General features: G+C 42.4%; 1 protein-coding gene across 1 annotated transcript in view; it reads right to left on the reverse strand.

Annotated features, from left to right (window-relative positions):
• lamc1 (laminin, gamma 1) overlaps positions 1 to 15567 on the reverse strand; it is a 295855-nt gene that overhangs the window by 80567 nt on the left and 199721 nt on the right. Inside the window, exons 4-5 of the mRNA XM_068037397.1 lie at positions 9850 to 10016; positions 4310 to 4498 (exon numbers count right to left, since the gene is read on the reverse strand). Coding sequence (XP_067893498.1) covers positions 4310 to 4498; positions 9850 to 10016 — 356 coding nt within the window. The remainder of the gene's footprint in view (positions 1 to 4309; positions 4499 to 9849; positions 10017 to 15567) is intronic.

Raw genomic sequence — 15567 nt, forward strand, 5'->3', positions numbered from 1 at the left:
CACGCATTTTGTGGTTATCAGCAAGCTGTTAATCGCCCGCACACTTTCCACCCACCATTTGTTCTGTCACGGGTTTTTTGTTATACTGCTGCCTTAAGATACCTAAAGGCCAGCTGCTTTTCTCTTGAAGTGTGGTTTTGCTTCCAGTCTACAAATGCCTTGCACTTAGATTCAATTAAGTCTTGAATCTCTGTCATTCTCATCGAACCAATCCGTATATTTCCTGGTGAAGAACCCAAGAACCTGTTCACAGGTGATGATTATGGTGGACTTTAAAGTGGACCAGGCATCGTGGACAGACTGCAGTTCATGTTCGCTGGAAGTCTAGAGGTTGCTTGTGAGGCGCTGGCTGAGGAGAGATGCGTTTGCAGGATCCTTCAGACCTTCAATGTTAATTTTCTTACTGCAACATTTTTGTTGTTGCTGTTTAGGGGCCAGATTGGTGGAGATAACAGATCAGACAGACCAGATAAGGTGATTATCAGTCCAGCAGTCATCAACACTTGTCATGGCGCAAGCGATAGACACATCCCTGCGATCTCTCACTCGGACAATGATGCAGTCAAGTAGAGTCATACAGTCAGAGTTATAACGCACAGAAACAGGCCCTTTGGCCCATTGTGTCCGCGCTGGCCATCAAGCACCTAACTATTCTAATCCCATTTTCCAGCCTTGGCCTGTAGCCTTGTATGCTATGACGTTTCAAGTGCTCATCTAAATACTTCTTAAATGCTGTGAGGGTTCCTGCCTCTACCACCCCTTCAGGCAGTTTGTTCCAGGTTCCAACCACCCACTGGGTGAAAAAAATTTTCCTCAAATCCCCTCTAAACCTCCTGCCCCTTACCTTAAATCTATGTCCCCTGGTTATTGACACCTCCGCTAAAGGAAAAAGTTTCTTCCCATCTAATCTCTCAATGCCCCTCATAATTTTGTATACCTCAATCAGGCTTCTCTGCTCTAAGGAAAACAACCCTAGCCTATCCAGTCTCTCTTTATAGCTGAAACGCTCCAGCCCAGGCAACATCCTGGTGAATCTCCTCTGCACCTTCTACAATGCAATCACATCCTTCCTATAGTGTGAATGTAGGTGCTAGTTCTTGGATTGTGGGTGTTGCCACCAGGTTTTGAACTTGTCTTTCTAACAAAACAGGGTGTTATTTAGGACAAGGTCATATTCAAAGCATTTCGTTAAAAGGAGGACTCCACTGGCGTTTTCTTTCCCTACTTTATTTTTGCCAATTACACCCTTCCAGACACTGGCATTGAAGTTACCAAGGGGAATCGGTTTGCACCCCGTCGGGACTTGGGCTAGGATTGCTTGAGATTGGAGTAGAATCCCTCCTTGACCTCGCTGGTTACATCTAAGGTAGGAGCATAAGCACTGATGACAGTGGAGTACTGATTCCTTGTTACGGTGAGCCAGAGGTTCATGAGGTGCTCGCTCATCCCACAGGGGGAGTCACTGAGATGCCGGACTAGGTCATTCTTGATGGCGACACCTACCCATGAAGACATCATTCCTCTTCTGGATAGCACTTCCAGAAAAAGGTCTACCCGCCAACTTGATCCTTGAGCTGGCCTTCTCCTGTCTGCTGTGTCGCACTCAGGGCAGCAATATCGATGTTATAGCACCTGAGCTATGATAGCAGTATGACATTCAGGTCTATCACTATTGGGATTGTCCATGAAGGTCCTGGTGTTCCAGGTCCCGAACTTCATTTTGAGGAGTGGAAGATGCCTGTGTGTGAGATTCTTTTAACTTGAGGTGGTCGTTGCACACCAGGTACCAACACTGCCTAGTCAGAGTGAGGTTTTGATCCAATGACAAGGAGGTCCAGGACAACTGGGAACCAGGCTCTGCTGCATAACACTAACATAACTGGCACACAGACATACACAAGCTGCACTGGAGCATTATCAAACAAAATTTGACACCAAATCACATTAGGGAGCTATTAGGGCAGATGACCAAAAATTGGTCAAAGACGTAGGTTTTAGGGAACACTTTAAAGGAGAATGGAGGTTTAGGTAGGTGATTCGAGAGCTTAGGGCCATATCAGCTAAAAGTAGGGCCGTCAATGGTAGAGTGATTAAAATTGGGGATGCTCAAGAGGTCAGAATTGGAGCTACATAGATATCTTGGAGGGTTGTAGGGCTGAGGAAATTACAGAGATAGGAAGGGGCGAGGCCATGAAGAGATTTGAAAACAGGGATGAGAATTTTAAAATTAAGGTGTTGCTTAACCAGGTGCCAATGTAGGTCAGAAAGCACAGAGGTGATGGGTGAACAGGACTTAGAGAGTTAAGTCACAGGCGGCAGAGTTTTAGATGGCCTCAAGTTTACAGAGGGTAGAACATGGGAGGCCAACCAGGAGTGCATTGGAAGAGTCAAGTCTGGAGGTAACAAAGACATGAATGAGGATTTCAGCAGCAGAATAGCTGAAGCAGGGCAGAGTTGTGCGATGTTATGGAGGTGGAAATAGGCAGTCTTAGTGATGACATGATAGTGTCAGAAGCTCATTTTAGGGTCAAATATGACACCAAGATTGTGAACAGTCTGATTAAACCTCTGATAGTTGTCAAGAAAAGGGATGGAGACGGTGGCTAGGTAATGGAGTTTGTGGCGAGGACTGAAGACAATGGCTTCAATCCTTCCAATCTTTAATTGGAGGAAATTTATGCTTACCTAGTACCAGATGTCAGACAAGCTTCCTGACAATTTACAGACAGTGCAGGGGTTGGAAGAGGTGGTGGTGAGGTAAAGCTGGATGATGGCTGTGTACATATGGAATCTGTTGCTGCATTTTTGGATGAAGTCACTGAGGTGCAGCATGTAGATGAGAAACAGGAGACGGCCAAAGTTAGATCCTTGGGGTTACCAGAGGCAATAATATGAGAGCAGGTGACTCTCTGGCTATGACTGGATAGATAAGACTGGAACTAAGTGACTGCAGTCCTACCCAACTGGACGACAGCAGAGAGGCGTTGGAAGAGGATGGTGTGGTCAACCATGTCAAAGGCTGCAGACAGGTCAAGACGGATGAGAAGAGATAGTCTACCTTTGTCACTGTTACATATGAGGTCACTTGCGGCTTTAATAAGAGCCATGTCGGTACTGTGGTGGGGCAGGAAACCTGACTGGAAGGATTCAAACATGGAGTTTCAGGAAGGATGGGCATGGATTTGGGAGGTGAAAGCACATGCGAGGAACTTGGAGAGGAAAGTAAATTTGGAGATGGGCAGTAGTTTGCAAGGATGGAGGTGTCAAGGATTTATTTTTTTGAGGAGAGCTGATGGTAGCAGATTTGAAGGAGAGGGGAACAGCACCTGAGGAGAGAGAACTGTTAACAATATCAGGTAACATGTGAGGCAGGAAGGGAAGTTGGGTGATCAGCAATTTAGTGGGAATAGGGTCGAGGGAGCAGGAGGGTTTCATGTACAAGATAAGCTTGGCGAGGGCATGAGTGGAGATAGGAGAGAAACTGGAGTCAGATGCAAGTTCGGGAATACAGACAGGGGGAATCTTAGAGGAAGTCTGTACCAATTGGGCTAAGGGGAAGGTAGAGGCAGGGCAGTTGATCGATGGTCCCAATCGTAGTGACAAAGTCGTCCATGGAATCTGAAATTGTTGGATTTTTGCAAACCCAAAAGGTACAAAGCCACATGGAACCAAGGTGGGTGGGTCAAGTTGGGATACCACTCAGCTGGAATCTCTCAGAATGGCAAACAGGTTTGAGGGGCTGAATGGCCTGCACCTATTCCTATGTACCTTGAGTACTGGCACTGCAGCTGTTTAACATGAGGTTTTAGAGCTTACACTACAGCAGAGAATTCTGGAGTGAATTTGAGTGATTCAGATTTCAGTGCAGCTATGTACACAGGAACAGATTTTGTTGGGAGTTATGGCCTCTACCAAACACTGGACTTCAGTTCAAGTGATCAGCATGAGTTTGATGTAATGGATTTAATGCAAATTCAGCAGCCGTGCTGTAAGAGAAACTGCAGTACCTGCATTGAGTTGCAATTTAATAATATCCCGTACAAGAAATGAAGTAAGACAAAGGTGGATGTAAACACAGAAACATACAATCTTGTTGATCCTCAATATCTCAACAGGAATGAGTTTGTTTTAATTCTTCTGACACCACAACCTTGTTATTTTGCATTTCTTGCTCAGTGAGACTTCAGATCTGCTTGTAAGCTTCTACATAACCAAAGCACCATTGATGCTTCTCCCCAATACGTTAGGTACCAAAAGTGTTTGCACAGATATTTTAAAAAATATCAATTTTCAACAAATCTGCACTCACCCACTGGGTTGCAACTGCAGGGTAGACATTGGGCCTCGGGACCCTGGCGGTAGAAATCATCCCTGCACCTCTCACAGTTGGGACCGTCCGTGTTCTCAATACAGTTGCGACAGTGTCCGCCATGTCCAGTGGCTCGGTAGAGCTCGGAGTCAAAGTAGCATTCGGCAGATTTGCCATGGCAGTTGCAAGCTGCAAGCATAGAAATTGTAAAGTAAATTGCTTTATCTGATCACTATGCAAACTATCCTCTATCAACTAGACCTTCATCACTGCAAAATCCTGGTCAGTGTTTATCCCTCAACTAACATCACTAAAACAGATTATTTGGTCATTATCACATTGCTGTTTGTGGGACCTTGCTGAGCACTAAATGGCTGCTGCGCTTCCTAAACTACATCAGTGACTACACTTCAAAACGATTTCATTGTGAAGCGCTTTGGACCATTCTGTGTAAGGCGTTATATAAATGCAAGGCTTTCTTTTCTTTTCAAAATATAACAAGATAAGAGCTCATGGGGTTGGGGGTAAAATATTAGCGTGGACAGAGGTTTGGTTAGAGGACAGAAAACAGAGGGTAGAAATAATTGTGTCATTTTCAGGTTGGAACACTGTTACTAGTGGGGTGCCACAAGGTCCAGTGCTGGGGCCTCTGCAGTTTACAATCTATATTAATGGCTCAAATGAAGGGATGGAGTGTAATATATCCAAGTTTTCTGATGACACAATGTTGGTGGCAAAGTAAGCTGGGAAGAGGATACAAAGGGGCTGCAACAGATATAGATCGGTTAAGTGAGTAGGCAAGAAGATAGCAGATGGTGTATAATGTGGGGAAATGTGAGGTAATTCACGTTGGTAGGAAGAATAGAAAAATAGATTTTTTTTTTTTTACATGGTGAGAAACTGTTAAATATTGGTGTTCAGAGGGATTTAGGTGTCCTTATACATGAAACACAATGTTTGCATGCAGGTACAACAAGCAATTAGGAAGGCAAATGATATGTTGGCCTTTATTACAAGATTGGAGTACAATTGTAAGGAAGTCTTGGTACAATTGTACGGGGCTTTGGTGAGACCACACCTTGAGTACTATGTACTGTTTTGGTCTCCGTAACCAGGGAAGGATATACTTGCCTTACAGGGGATGCAACAAAGGTTCACTATATAGACTATGAGGAGAATTTGAGTAGAATGGCCTATATTCTCTGGTTAGAAGAATGAGAGGTGATCTCATTGTTCAATGAGAGGGCTTGACAGGTTAGATGCTAAGAGGCTGTTTCCCCTGGCTGGAAAGTCAAGAACTAGTGGACATAATCTCAGAATAAGGGGACAGTCATTTAAGACTGCGATGAGGAGAAATTTCTTCATTCAAAAGGACTGTGAATCTTTGGAATTCTCTACTCCAGAGGGCTATGGATGCTGAGTCAATAAGTATATTTAAGGCTGAGCTCGATAAATTTTTGGACACTAAGAGAATCAAGGATATGGTGATAGGGTGGGAAAGTGGACTTGTGGTTGAAGCCAAAATCTTATTAAATGGCAAAGCAGGCTCTAGGGGCCATATGGCCTACCCCTACTCCTATTTCTTATTTATGCTATTAAACATTTCTGATACACTAAAAACACTTAATGAATATAATTTAGCATGATTCAGAGTTTACAAAATGCAATGGGATCTTCCCTCATCTATTTCCGTAGTTACATCATAACTGAGACTCAGTATTGAGAGGAAAGAACGAACTTGTATTTATATGGTGCCTTTCATAACCACAGAATACCTAAAATGCTTTACAGCCGATTAAGCGTAGTCACTATTGTAATGTAGGAAACATAGCAGTCGATCTCCCACAAATGGCAGTGTGATAAATGACCAAATCATTTTTTTTTTTTAAGTGATATTGATCAAGGGATAAATATCAGCCCCAGGACACAGGAGGGAATTCCTCTGCTCTTCAAAATTACAGCTGTGGGTATTTTACATGCACCTGAGAGGGCAGGTGGGTTCTTGGTTTAATGTCTCCTCTGAAAGACAGCACCTTCAGCAGTGTAGTGTTCCCTCAGCATAGGCACCAGCGAGTGTCGGACTGGATTATGAAGCTCGAGTCCATGAACTTCTGACTCGGCTAGGTGGGGGGTTGGGTGGAGAGAAAAAGAGCGCGCGCATTCGCTACCCATTGAGCAACAGCTGACACTCCTCGAAACGTTTGGTGACCAGTTGGTTGTCAGTATGAAAATTGGCATGAGCGTGAAGACGGATGAAGAGGCAGATCTAGGTCAGAGAGACAACAGCTTTTAACACTTCCCTCTCGATGATATTTAGTGATGTCATGAGAAGCAGTAAATTCAGAGATGCAAAGAGAGGTTGTGAATGCTGGAAATCAAATAAAAACAGAAAATATCACAAGTATACCAGACAGTCAGCATCTGGCTCCAGCTGAAACATTAACCTCTCTTTCACACGTTGACCAACTGTGGTTGATCAATTCCAGCATTTTCTGTATTGATACCTGTAATATATGCAATTTAGCCTCCATTTTAAATATCTACACATAATTCTTATTAAATATAAACAGAATACAGAAAGCTATCAGATACAATTTTTTCTATACCACTTAGTGGTATGATTGACAATGCTCTTGCAACTTTGCCACTGAAGAGTTGCTGAGGTTTTCCTCCTCAAGCGACATAAGCCACATTCACCCACTCATTGTAAATCCTTTGACCATGTGCATTTCATCAAGAGCACTGCAGGCCAATGTAGCAGCTAATGTAACTAGTATTTGCTATTGTTAATACTCATAATTAGATTCAGATTATTAGAATTTAAAATATCTGGATAGATTTATTCTTTATAAATATTATTTTCATTTTTTGCAGGTGGACAGCTGGATTCTTCGCACGCAAATCTGGTTTATGTCAGACTCCTCCGCAACAGTTCTTAATTGTGGACCTCGACAAGCTAACAAAACAGGGTGAGCTAGATTAGGACTGTGGTTCCATTTGGAGATGGAGCAAAATTGCATCCAGACATTTGGATGCAGGTGGACCAGGATATTAGTGAAGTGCAAGTCAGCAGATTCAAGTTCGTGTCAGATCAAAAACCAGTAACCAACCAGATGCAGAAAGATAGGCACTTGACTGACTGTATCAGTTCAGAACTTGTTTTTAAACTTTTCTCCATTCATTGTTGGGCTGATGGAGGCTAAAACTAAGAGGGGGATGAAAGAGGAGCAGGAGAATTAGTGCTTCAGGATAATGTACAATTAATACTAAGAATTAGTTGACGAGTAATCAACCAGGAATTTGAAACCTTTCCCAATAAGGACAATCATGAAATTAATTCAAAATTAGGTTAACTTGTGAGATATTCTGATTGAGGTCCCTACTGAAATGATGACAGTAGTGCTGGAAATACTGGTCAATGCATTTGAACAACTGGGGTGCCTTTCAAAAAAAGTTCAACAAAAAAAATTCTAAGGAAGATACAACTGCAATAAAGCATAACCTCAAGTTATGATTTAAAATATATTTTTAATTGCACCAAGCCAACAGAAAACAAAACAAATCCTCCACACAATTTTGGAAGTTCTAAAATCAGTAAAATAGAAAAATTCTTGCTTTTTGCAGGTAACAGCAAGAAAAAGTTAAAAATCTTTTTTTTTTCCCCAACACTTGTCTGCCAATTTTCTCCATTCCCCTCCCAAATTTGTTGATTCCTTGTTGGGCTACAGTTCTGTCACCTGTGTGAGCACCCTCCAGTATCTTGTGCACATGACCTTTCTTCATGTGTGAACCCGGACAGCGAAATTCAGTGAACCATTGAAGTTCTAGTGAGCGACACACCCCAGAGTGATTTTGTTCCACCCAAAGTTCACACGCATTTAGTTTGCAGGAATCCCTGGATAAGAATTATGAATGGGAACCATAGCTGCCTTTCTCCACCTAACAAAGGGATAGAGGCCAACTGTATCCCACCGTCACCGACCCCCGCACCCCCCTCCACCAACACCCTTGGGTAAAAACAGCTAACTCAACACAGAGGTGGGGGAAGCTTTCTGGCATTTATGGCTCAGCTACACATGACCTGAATTAGCTGAACCATCAGGTAACTACATCTTAATTCTCAATTCCCTTTTTAACTGGAAAGCACACTGTTCAAAAGGCATATGCAATCTATCGACATTTTGGCACCCCACTCACTATCTGTAGGCACACTTAACATGTGAGAGGTTAGCAGGGGTTAACATCTGAAATCAGAATCTGCAGAGCATCAATTTTTAATTATGCTCACTAAGACCAGAACCAGGATTATACATCCCACTGAATTCCTTTTTTTTTATATAAACAGTTTCAGAGATAAACCTTCATTAAAATGAACATGATATCCTACCCACAAGCTCTCCTAATATGCCCATGAAATGGATTTCTTAGTGGGGATGGGGTGTTGGGGGAAAAATAATTGAAACTGCTGGTTCAACATTTTTGAGTTTGGAACTCCTGTTTACAGGATCACCCATTGCTTCCCACAGCAGCTCAGTAACATGCTTCCAACTGTACAGTTCTCTCCCACATTGCACACAACACTTTCAAACTTACAACTGCATATTTCTATTGCTATGTACTTCAAACTAGATTTTAATCTTATGAACTATTAAAGAAAGAATGTTTTTTGATGTGGGGGTGGTGGAGAAACTTCCACTCTTTGCAGCAAGCAAGTTTCCTGCTGGAAACCCTACGGATCATATCTCCAAAGAAAAAAAAGAAAGAATCAAAAGAACTACAGGGCAGGTTAGGGGAAAAAAATCTTTACACATATTGTTGCTAGAATGTGGAACTTTCTGCCACGAACCCATTTTGCAGAGCCCACTAATTCTTTTAAAAAGCGAATTAGACAGTTATCTGGAAAAATAATAAAGAATGTGGGTCATGAGCAGGAAAGTAGAATTAGACCGGGTAGCTCATGAGACAAACAGATTTGATGGTCTGAATTGGCCATTGTGTGTGGCAATATTCTCTGGAAGTAATTTTGACTTTTGGTTCTATTTTATATGTTTGATGGATCGGTCATACTCATTCCTTTCATTTTCAGTCCAATTTAATACGAACTCTGCAATGTATACTATCAGTGGGATGCACAATTAGTCACTAAGTGCCTGACTGGAACTTCAGGCCACATTGAACGTTTAGGGAATAAGGGATGGAAGGAATAGCGGGGGAAGGGAATGGACAAACAAGTGAAATTCCAGGTTTCAAATAAGGATTCAAACACCAAACCAAAAGCAAATTTCACAATTCAAACATGGACATGTACTTTGACCCACATTCTATGGTGTGGAAATACTATAGCTCCTTATATGTTCTAAATGTAATTTGTCAATAGTTTATATAAATTCACATATGTGATCAAAATGGATGTCTTCATGAAATGATTTTTAGGAGTTATGTTTTCCACCAATTAACTACAAATGGGCAGAACATTTTGCTGAATATTCCCATTGAAAGGATGTTGAAGTTTTACAAACTATCCACAGTCCTATACTTACGCAGACACTCATTTGGATTCTCTGCAGTGGCCCTGCGCCATGGTCGGTCATTGTAGAATGGCTGACAACTCTCACAGTCTACTCCCATTGTGTTGTGTTTGCAGTTGCAGACCATCTTACTGAATTCATTCTTTACACATTCACTGGCATGGCCATGACACTTACATCTGTGAGGGTGGGGATGAGCAAATAAAAAGATCATCAATACTCAAACAAGGCAAATTACATCTGATGCTGTGATCAATCTTGATCGAAAAATAAATGAGTTTTAAAATCAACTGCTGCTCTGCAGAAATTATGCAAAATAATCTTAAATGTGAAATGGCTTTGACTATCATTCTTTCACGCTTTCAAGCAAATACATTGCATAATTTTTTTCCTAAGTTTATGGTATCAAGCAACTGAACTTTAAAGTCTGGTCACGTTGTCCTAATATCTGACCACACCAATGTTGGATTGAGTCATCAATGCACCCGTCATTTTCAATCTAAACTGAAATCTATTCCATTAGTTTTGTATTATGAGGACCAAGCTGGTCACATTGCACAACTGTAACAAAGCAGCATGGGGCTCAAATCAACACAACCATATTCTTACCTATATCGCCTAAATGAAAGAATCTTTTTTGGAGCACAAAACAGGGAGCATAAGCTACTCAAATACAGTAAATTAGCAACAACAATGGTTTACACAAATTATTGTCGCTGTAATGCATGACTTTTTCCACTGCTCTTAGTTGAGCAAAATTTTGTCTCAAGGCAGGTTCCATTTAAGATATACAGAATAGAATGGGAAGCACAGTGACTGGACCAAGAGCAAAAATACTCTGATGAAAATAAAAAGAAAACCTCATCATAATTCAGTGCAAGTTTGATAAAAGTACCATCCTCCTCCTTTGGTCTGAATGCACACTTGCCCCCTCCTATTTCTCATCTACATGCTGCTCCTTGGCAACGTCATCCAAAAGCACAGCATTAATTTTCACATGTATGCTGACGACACTCGGCTCTACCTCACCACCGCTTCTGTCAACTCCTCCCACTATCTCTAAATTATCAGACTGCTGACCCGATATCCAGCATTGAATGAGCAGAAATTTCCTCCAATTAAATATTGGGAAGATCTGTAGCTATTATTTTCAGTCGCCACTCCAAACTCTGTTCCCTTGTTACTGACTCCATCCCCCTCCTTGACCCAGAGGTGAGCTTCCGATCTCATATTTGTGCCATCACTAAGACCACCTAATTCCACCTCCCTAACATCATCCGACTTTTCCCGTCTCAGCTCATCTGCTGCTGAAACCCTCATTCATGCCTTCATTACCTCTAGACTTGACTATTCCAACACACTCCTGACTGATCTCCCACATTCTATTATCCATAAACTTGATATCACCCGTAATTCTGCTGCCTATGTCTTAAACTCACACCAAGTCCCATTCCCCATCACCCCTCTGCTCGCTGATCTATATTGGCCCCAGGTCAAGCAACATCCTGATTTTAAATCCCTCCATCAGCTCACCCCTCCCTATCTCTGTATCTCCTCCAGCCCCACAACCCTCCAAGATATCTGCGCTCCTCTAATTTTGGGCTCTTGTGCATCCCTGATTTTAATCACTCCACCATTGGTGGCTGCACTTACAGTTGCCTTGGCCCCAGATCTGGAATACACTCCCTAAACCTCTCCACCTCGCTTTCCTCCTTTAAGACACTCCTTAAGCCTACCTCTTTGACCAAGCTTTTGGTCATCTGACCTAATGGCTTCTTTTGTGGCTCGGTGTCATACTTTATTTTATTCTTTTTTTTTCTTTTGGGCCTCCTTATCTCGAGAGACAATGGATACGCGCCTGGAGGTGGTCAGTGGTTTGTGAAGCAGCGCCTGGAGTGGCTATAAAGGCCAATTCTGGAGTGACAGGCTCTTCCACAGGTGCTGCAGAGAAATTTGTTTGTCGGGGCTGTTGCACAGTTGGCTCTCCTCTTGCGCCTCTGAGTTTTTTCCTACCAACTACTAAGTCTCTTCGACTCGCCACAATTTAGCCCTGTCTTTATGGATGCCCGCCAACTCTGGCGGGGTGCTCCTGTAAAGCACCATAGGACATTTTATGTTAAAGGTGCTATATAAATATTTGTTATGTTAAACCAGTTTTGACAAAGGGTATCATCCCAAAATGTTAACTTGTCTTTTGTCTTGTTCTTAAACCAAAATGCATTTCCAGCATTACCTGTTTATATTTTTTTGAAAATCCATCCAATAAACTGAACAAGAGTTGTCAGGACATTTTAGCACATGGAACAGAGGAGTAGGGTACCAGACCCTTCTCATTCATTCCAACATCTGCCCCCATTCTCAATAACACCATCAAGGTGGAGCCACAAGAAAAAGCCAGGCATTTCTCCAAATGGGAATGGGCACCTTCTAGTGGCTTGCTGTGAAGAATGGCACAGCCAGCAGGCTGCTCTCTTGGCTGGAAACCAGTGCATGGCTCAGGGAGGGAAAGAATGAAAATTAAGACAAGTAATGCATCCTTTAATACTGTACTAGACCATATTACAATCTTACTTGTACATAATTGATTTCGCCAAATTTTGTTCCCTAATTCTTGAATGTTTTGGTGAATATTTGTGTGGATGTAGGTTAGAGGTATTGATATTTTTAAATTGACACTTACACTGAGCATCCAGTTTCAGCATCAAGAGCTTCTAGGGCAAATACAGCATGATTAGTTGTAGAATATAGCTTCCTCTGTCCCAACCTCTGAAATGACCAGTCATTTTATTTCCCCCCCACCCCACCACTCAATTTTGTATGCCAGTTGCCCTTGTTGCTTTAAGAGAATGATTACCAGATTATCAATTAAGTATCAAATTGCAATAATTTTTGCTGTCTAATCATTAAGGCTGAAGTGAACAAAACCAAGTACAGTGAAGAATCTGGTTTCCTTTTAATGTATAGGTGCCAGACTCCTTTTAAGTACTGGAGATATTATTCTGAATGTACCGTGTCTTCAGTAAAAGGGAAATCCTTCACTGTTTTTTGTTCTGGGTTTGAGCATTGATTTCTCTCTCTGACAATAATGTGATATAGCTCACATTTGGCAATAAGGATCTCTATCAAACTAGTGCCAATCGTATCTATGCCCCAGTTTCATTCTGCTCATGCATTACCCAATTAGAAGATATTACACACAAGCTATTTTTACTACCAGCATTTATGGCATGCAACTTAATTTATGGATCGCTGGATCAGATAGGCTTCATGACAATAAAGACACAAAGTGCTGGAAATACGCAGCAGGTCTGGCAGCATCTGCCAGAGAGAGAAACAGAGTTAACGTTTCAGAAACGTTTCCACTTCCACCTCGCCTGGGGTTCCGAACCATATTTTGCAGGTCCCCAGGCTTCAACTGGTGTGAGGCGGGACTTCTCCCTGCTTGAGGTAGCAAGTCCCGTCTAACAGAGCTGCCCGCTAATCAGCGGGCCGGCAGCTCCTAGTCCCAGCAGTGCCATTGGGAGCAGTGGCCACTGCTGGGATTGCAGCCCAGCATGAAGACAAGATGCTTGGGAGCTGGCAGGGAAGGTAAGTTTTGGTTGCCTCGCCAGGGGTAAATCGGTCAGGCCCCGGTGAGGCAAGGGTGGTCGATTGGGGGGGACGGGGGGCATGTTGGGGTAGCGTGGGTGCCCGATCATGAGGGCCACTCCAGGACGCTCAGAAGCCGCCTGCTTTTGTTATGTGGCTTCTCCCGGCTCCAGGATGCCTGCCTGCCACACGTAAAATCCGTGTGGAGGAGGGCGAAGGCCCTTAAGTGGTCACTTTAGGGCCTTGATTGGCCTGGGGCGGGCGGGGCGTTTTTCATCGCCGCCACCCTGCATAAAGTGGCGGCAGAGGGGGGAGCGGGCTGGGAAGGTCTCCCGGTGCCTCCTGCTCCATTTTACGCCACCCCCATCACCACCATCCCGTTCGTCAGGGTGGCGTAAAATTCTGGCCTCTGTTTCTCCCTCCACATAGGAAGAGGAACAGGCCTTCCTATGTTCCTAAACTGAGGAACAATTTCAAAACTAATCTACCCTCAGTTTGCCATTGTTGACCAGGGACACCAACAATGCAAAGGAACTGAATTATCAGATTGTATATATAAGATGATTTGGCATCTGATAATATCAATGAATGTTTACTGTTACTTAGATCTGTTCTGATGAGCTTAAAACCATGTAAAATTGTGAGGTAATAGTGCAATTAGTCATTGCAATTCTAGTTCAATGGACAAAGAAAACAGACTTTGAAATTCTATGATTCCTTGCTTCCCACTGCAACACATACTCTCAGCATTGATTCCTAATCTTACTAAGAAGCAAAGTAGAGCCATAAATTACGTATTTTGGATCAAAGAATCAGCCAAATGTCAAGATCAAGGCTGTTGCTAATTAGCTGCAAAGAATGGAAAAAAAATCAACATTCTGCTATTAAAATAAAATTGTAAACACAATAAATCTGAAATTATAATCTAACAGTTTATGACTAAATCCACTTACTGGCTCAAAAGTGCAACAACAGATTAAAGTGACTGATCATCCTTATCAACCTTTCAGCCCGAGCCTGCAATGCGACACCCTAGCAACGTGTCAGACATAATCCTGAACTGTCAGTGATATGAAGTGGTAATCTTAACAGGAAAATTGGTGGAAATAGCAAAAGAATGGGAGATTAAAGAGCAGCATCTGAAATGTTAAAAATGTTTTGACATTTTTAGATGAACACTTCCTGTTAATTCAGGCATGCAAGTTCTCAAACAGACAAAGTGGAAGCACTGGGCAACTACAACAGGTTGATGCACTGTCATGGCACCACTTGGATCTGGATTTCAATTCAGCCCAAGCAAAATGATCATCACTACTGATTGCTGGAAGAGCCTCAAACACATGACCTTTGACCAGCTTCTTCCCAGTTTGCAATGATCATGAGACCCCTACACAGAAAACTCACTATAACAGCCACTTCCTGTGATCAAACAAAGAAAAAGAGAAAACCTATGTTCAGGATTGGGCAGTCCAACTGGTTCTGGTAGGTTCAGCCTAACAAGGCAAAATTTACTCAATTTAAGCTCAAAACTGGTTGGTTGACAAGTAAAGTTATTTAGTCCACTAATATACAATAATGTAGCATAGTTTTTTTTTTATTTATTCAAAATAGTGCATTACAGTTAAGTGAAGCCAGTGAATTTGGACTAAATTGCCACTCTGCATATTGGCTTGCTGGCTGGAAAACAGAAAACACTTGGTGAGCCTTGTTTGTCAGCTTACCAAAATAATGGAGAAGCATTTGAAGGCATGTATGAAAGACATGATATCCAGTTCAGATCACACAGGGGCATAATTGGAATAAAGAATTGGTGATGGTGATAACTTTTGGAGTGGAGTTTATGTACTGGTCAGACCTTGGGGAGGGTGGCACTAGCAGGCAGATGCAAGGATGCAGCTCTAACAGCCGCAATAGGATTTGCTGATGACAGTTTGTAAGACCAATAAGAAATAGAGTCTCCAGTGTCATCAGAGCTCAAGTTCACATCCTTATAATTGTGCATGATATTGATGGCAACAGCATGTTTACCCTATCTGCAGTCAAATAAGGGGCAGTGGCATTAACTTAGTTGATTTTAAGGGTTGTCCCAGCAGCACTTGTCAAAGACAACCATGTACGGTAAATTCGCTATCAATCTCTTCT

This window comes from Heterodontus francisci, chromosome 8, assembly GCF_036365525.1.
Source record: "Heterodontus francisci isolate sHetFra1 chromosome 8, sHetFra1.hap1, whole genome shotgun sequence".
Lineage (NCBI taxonomy): Eukaryota > Metazoa > Chordata > Chondrichthyes > Heterodontiformes > Heterodontidae > Heterodontus > Heterodontus francisci.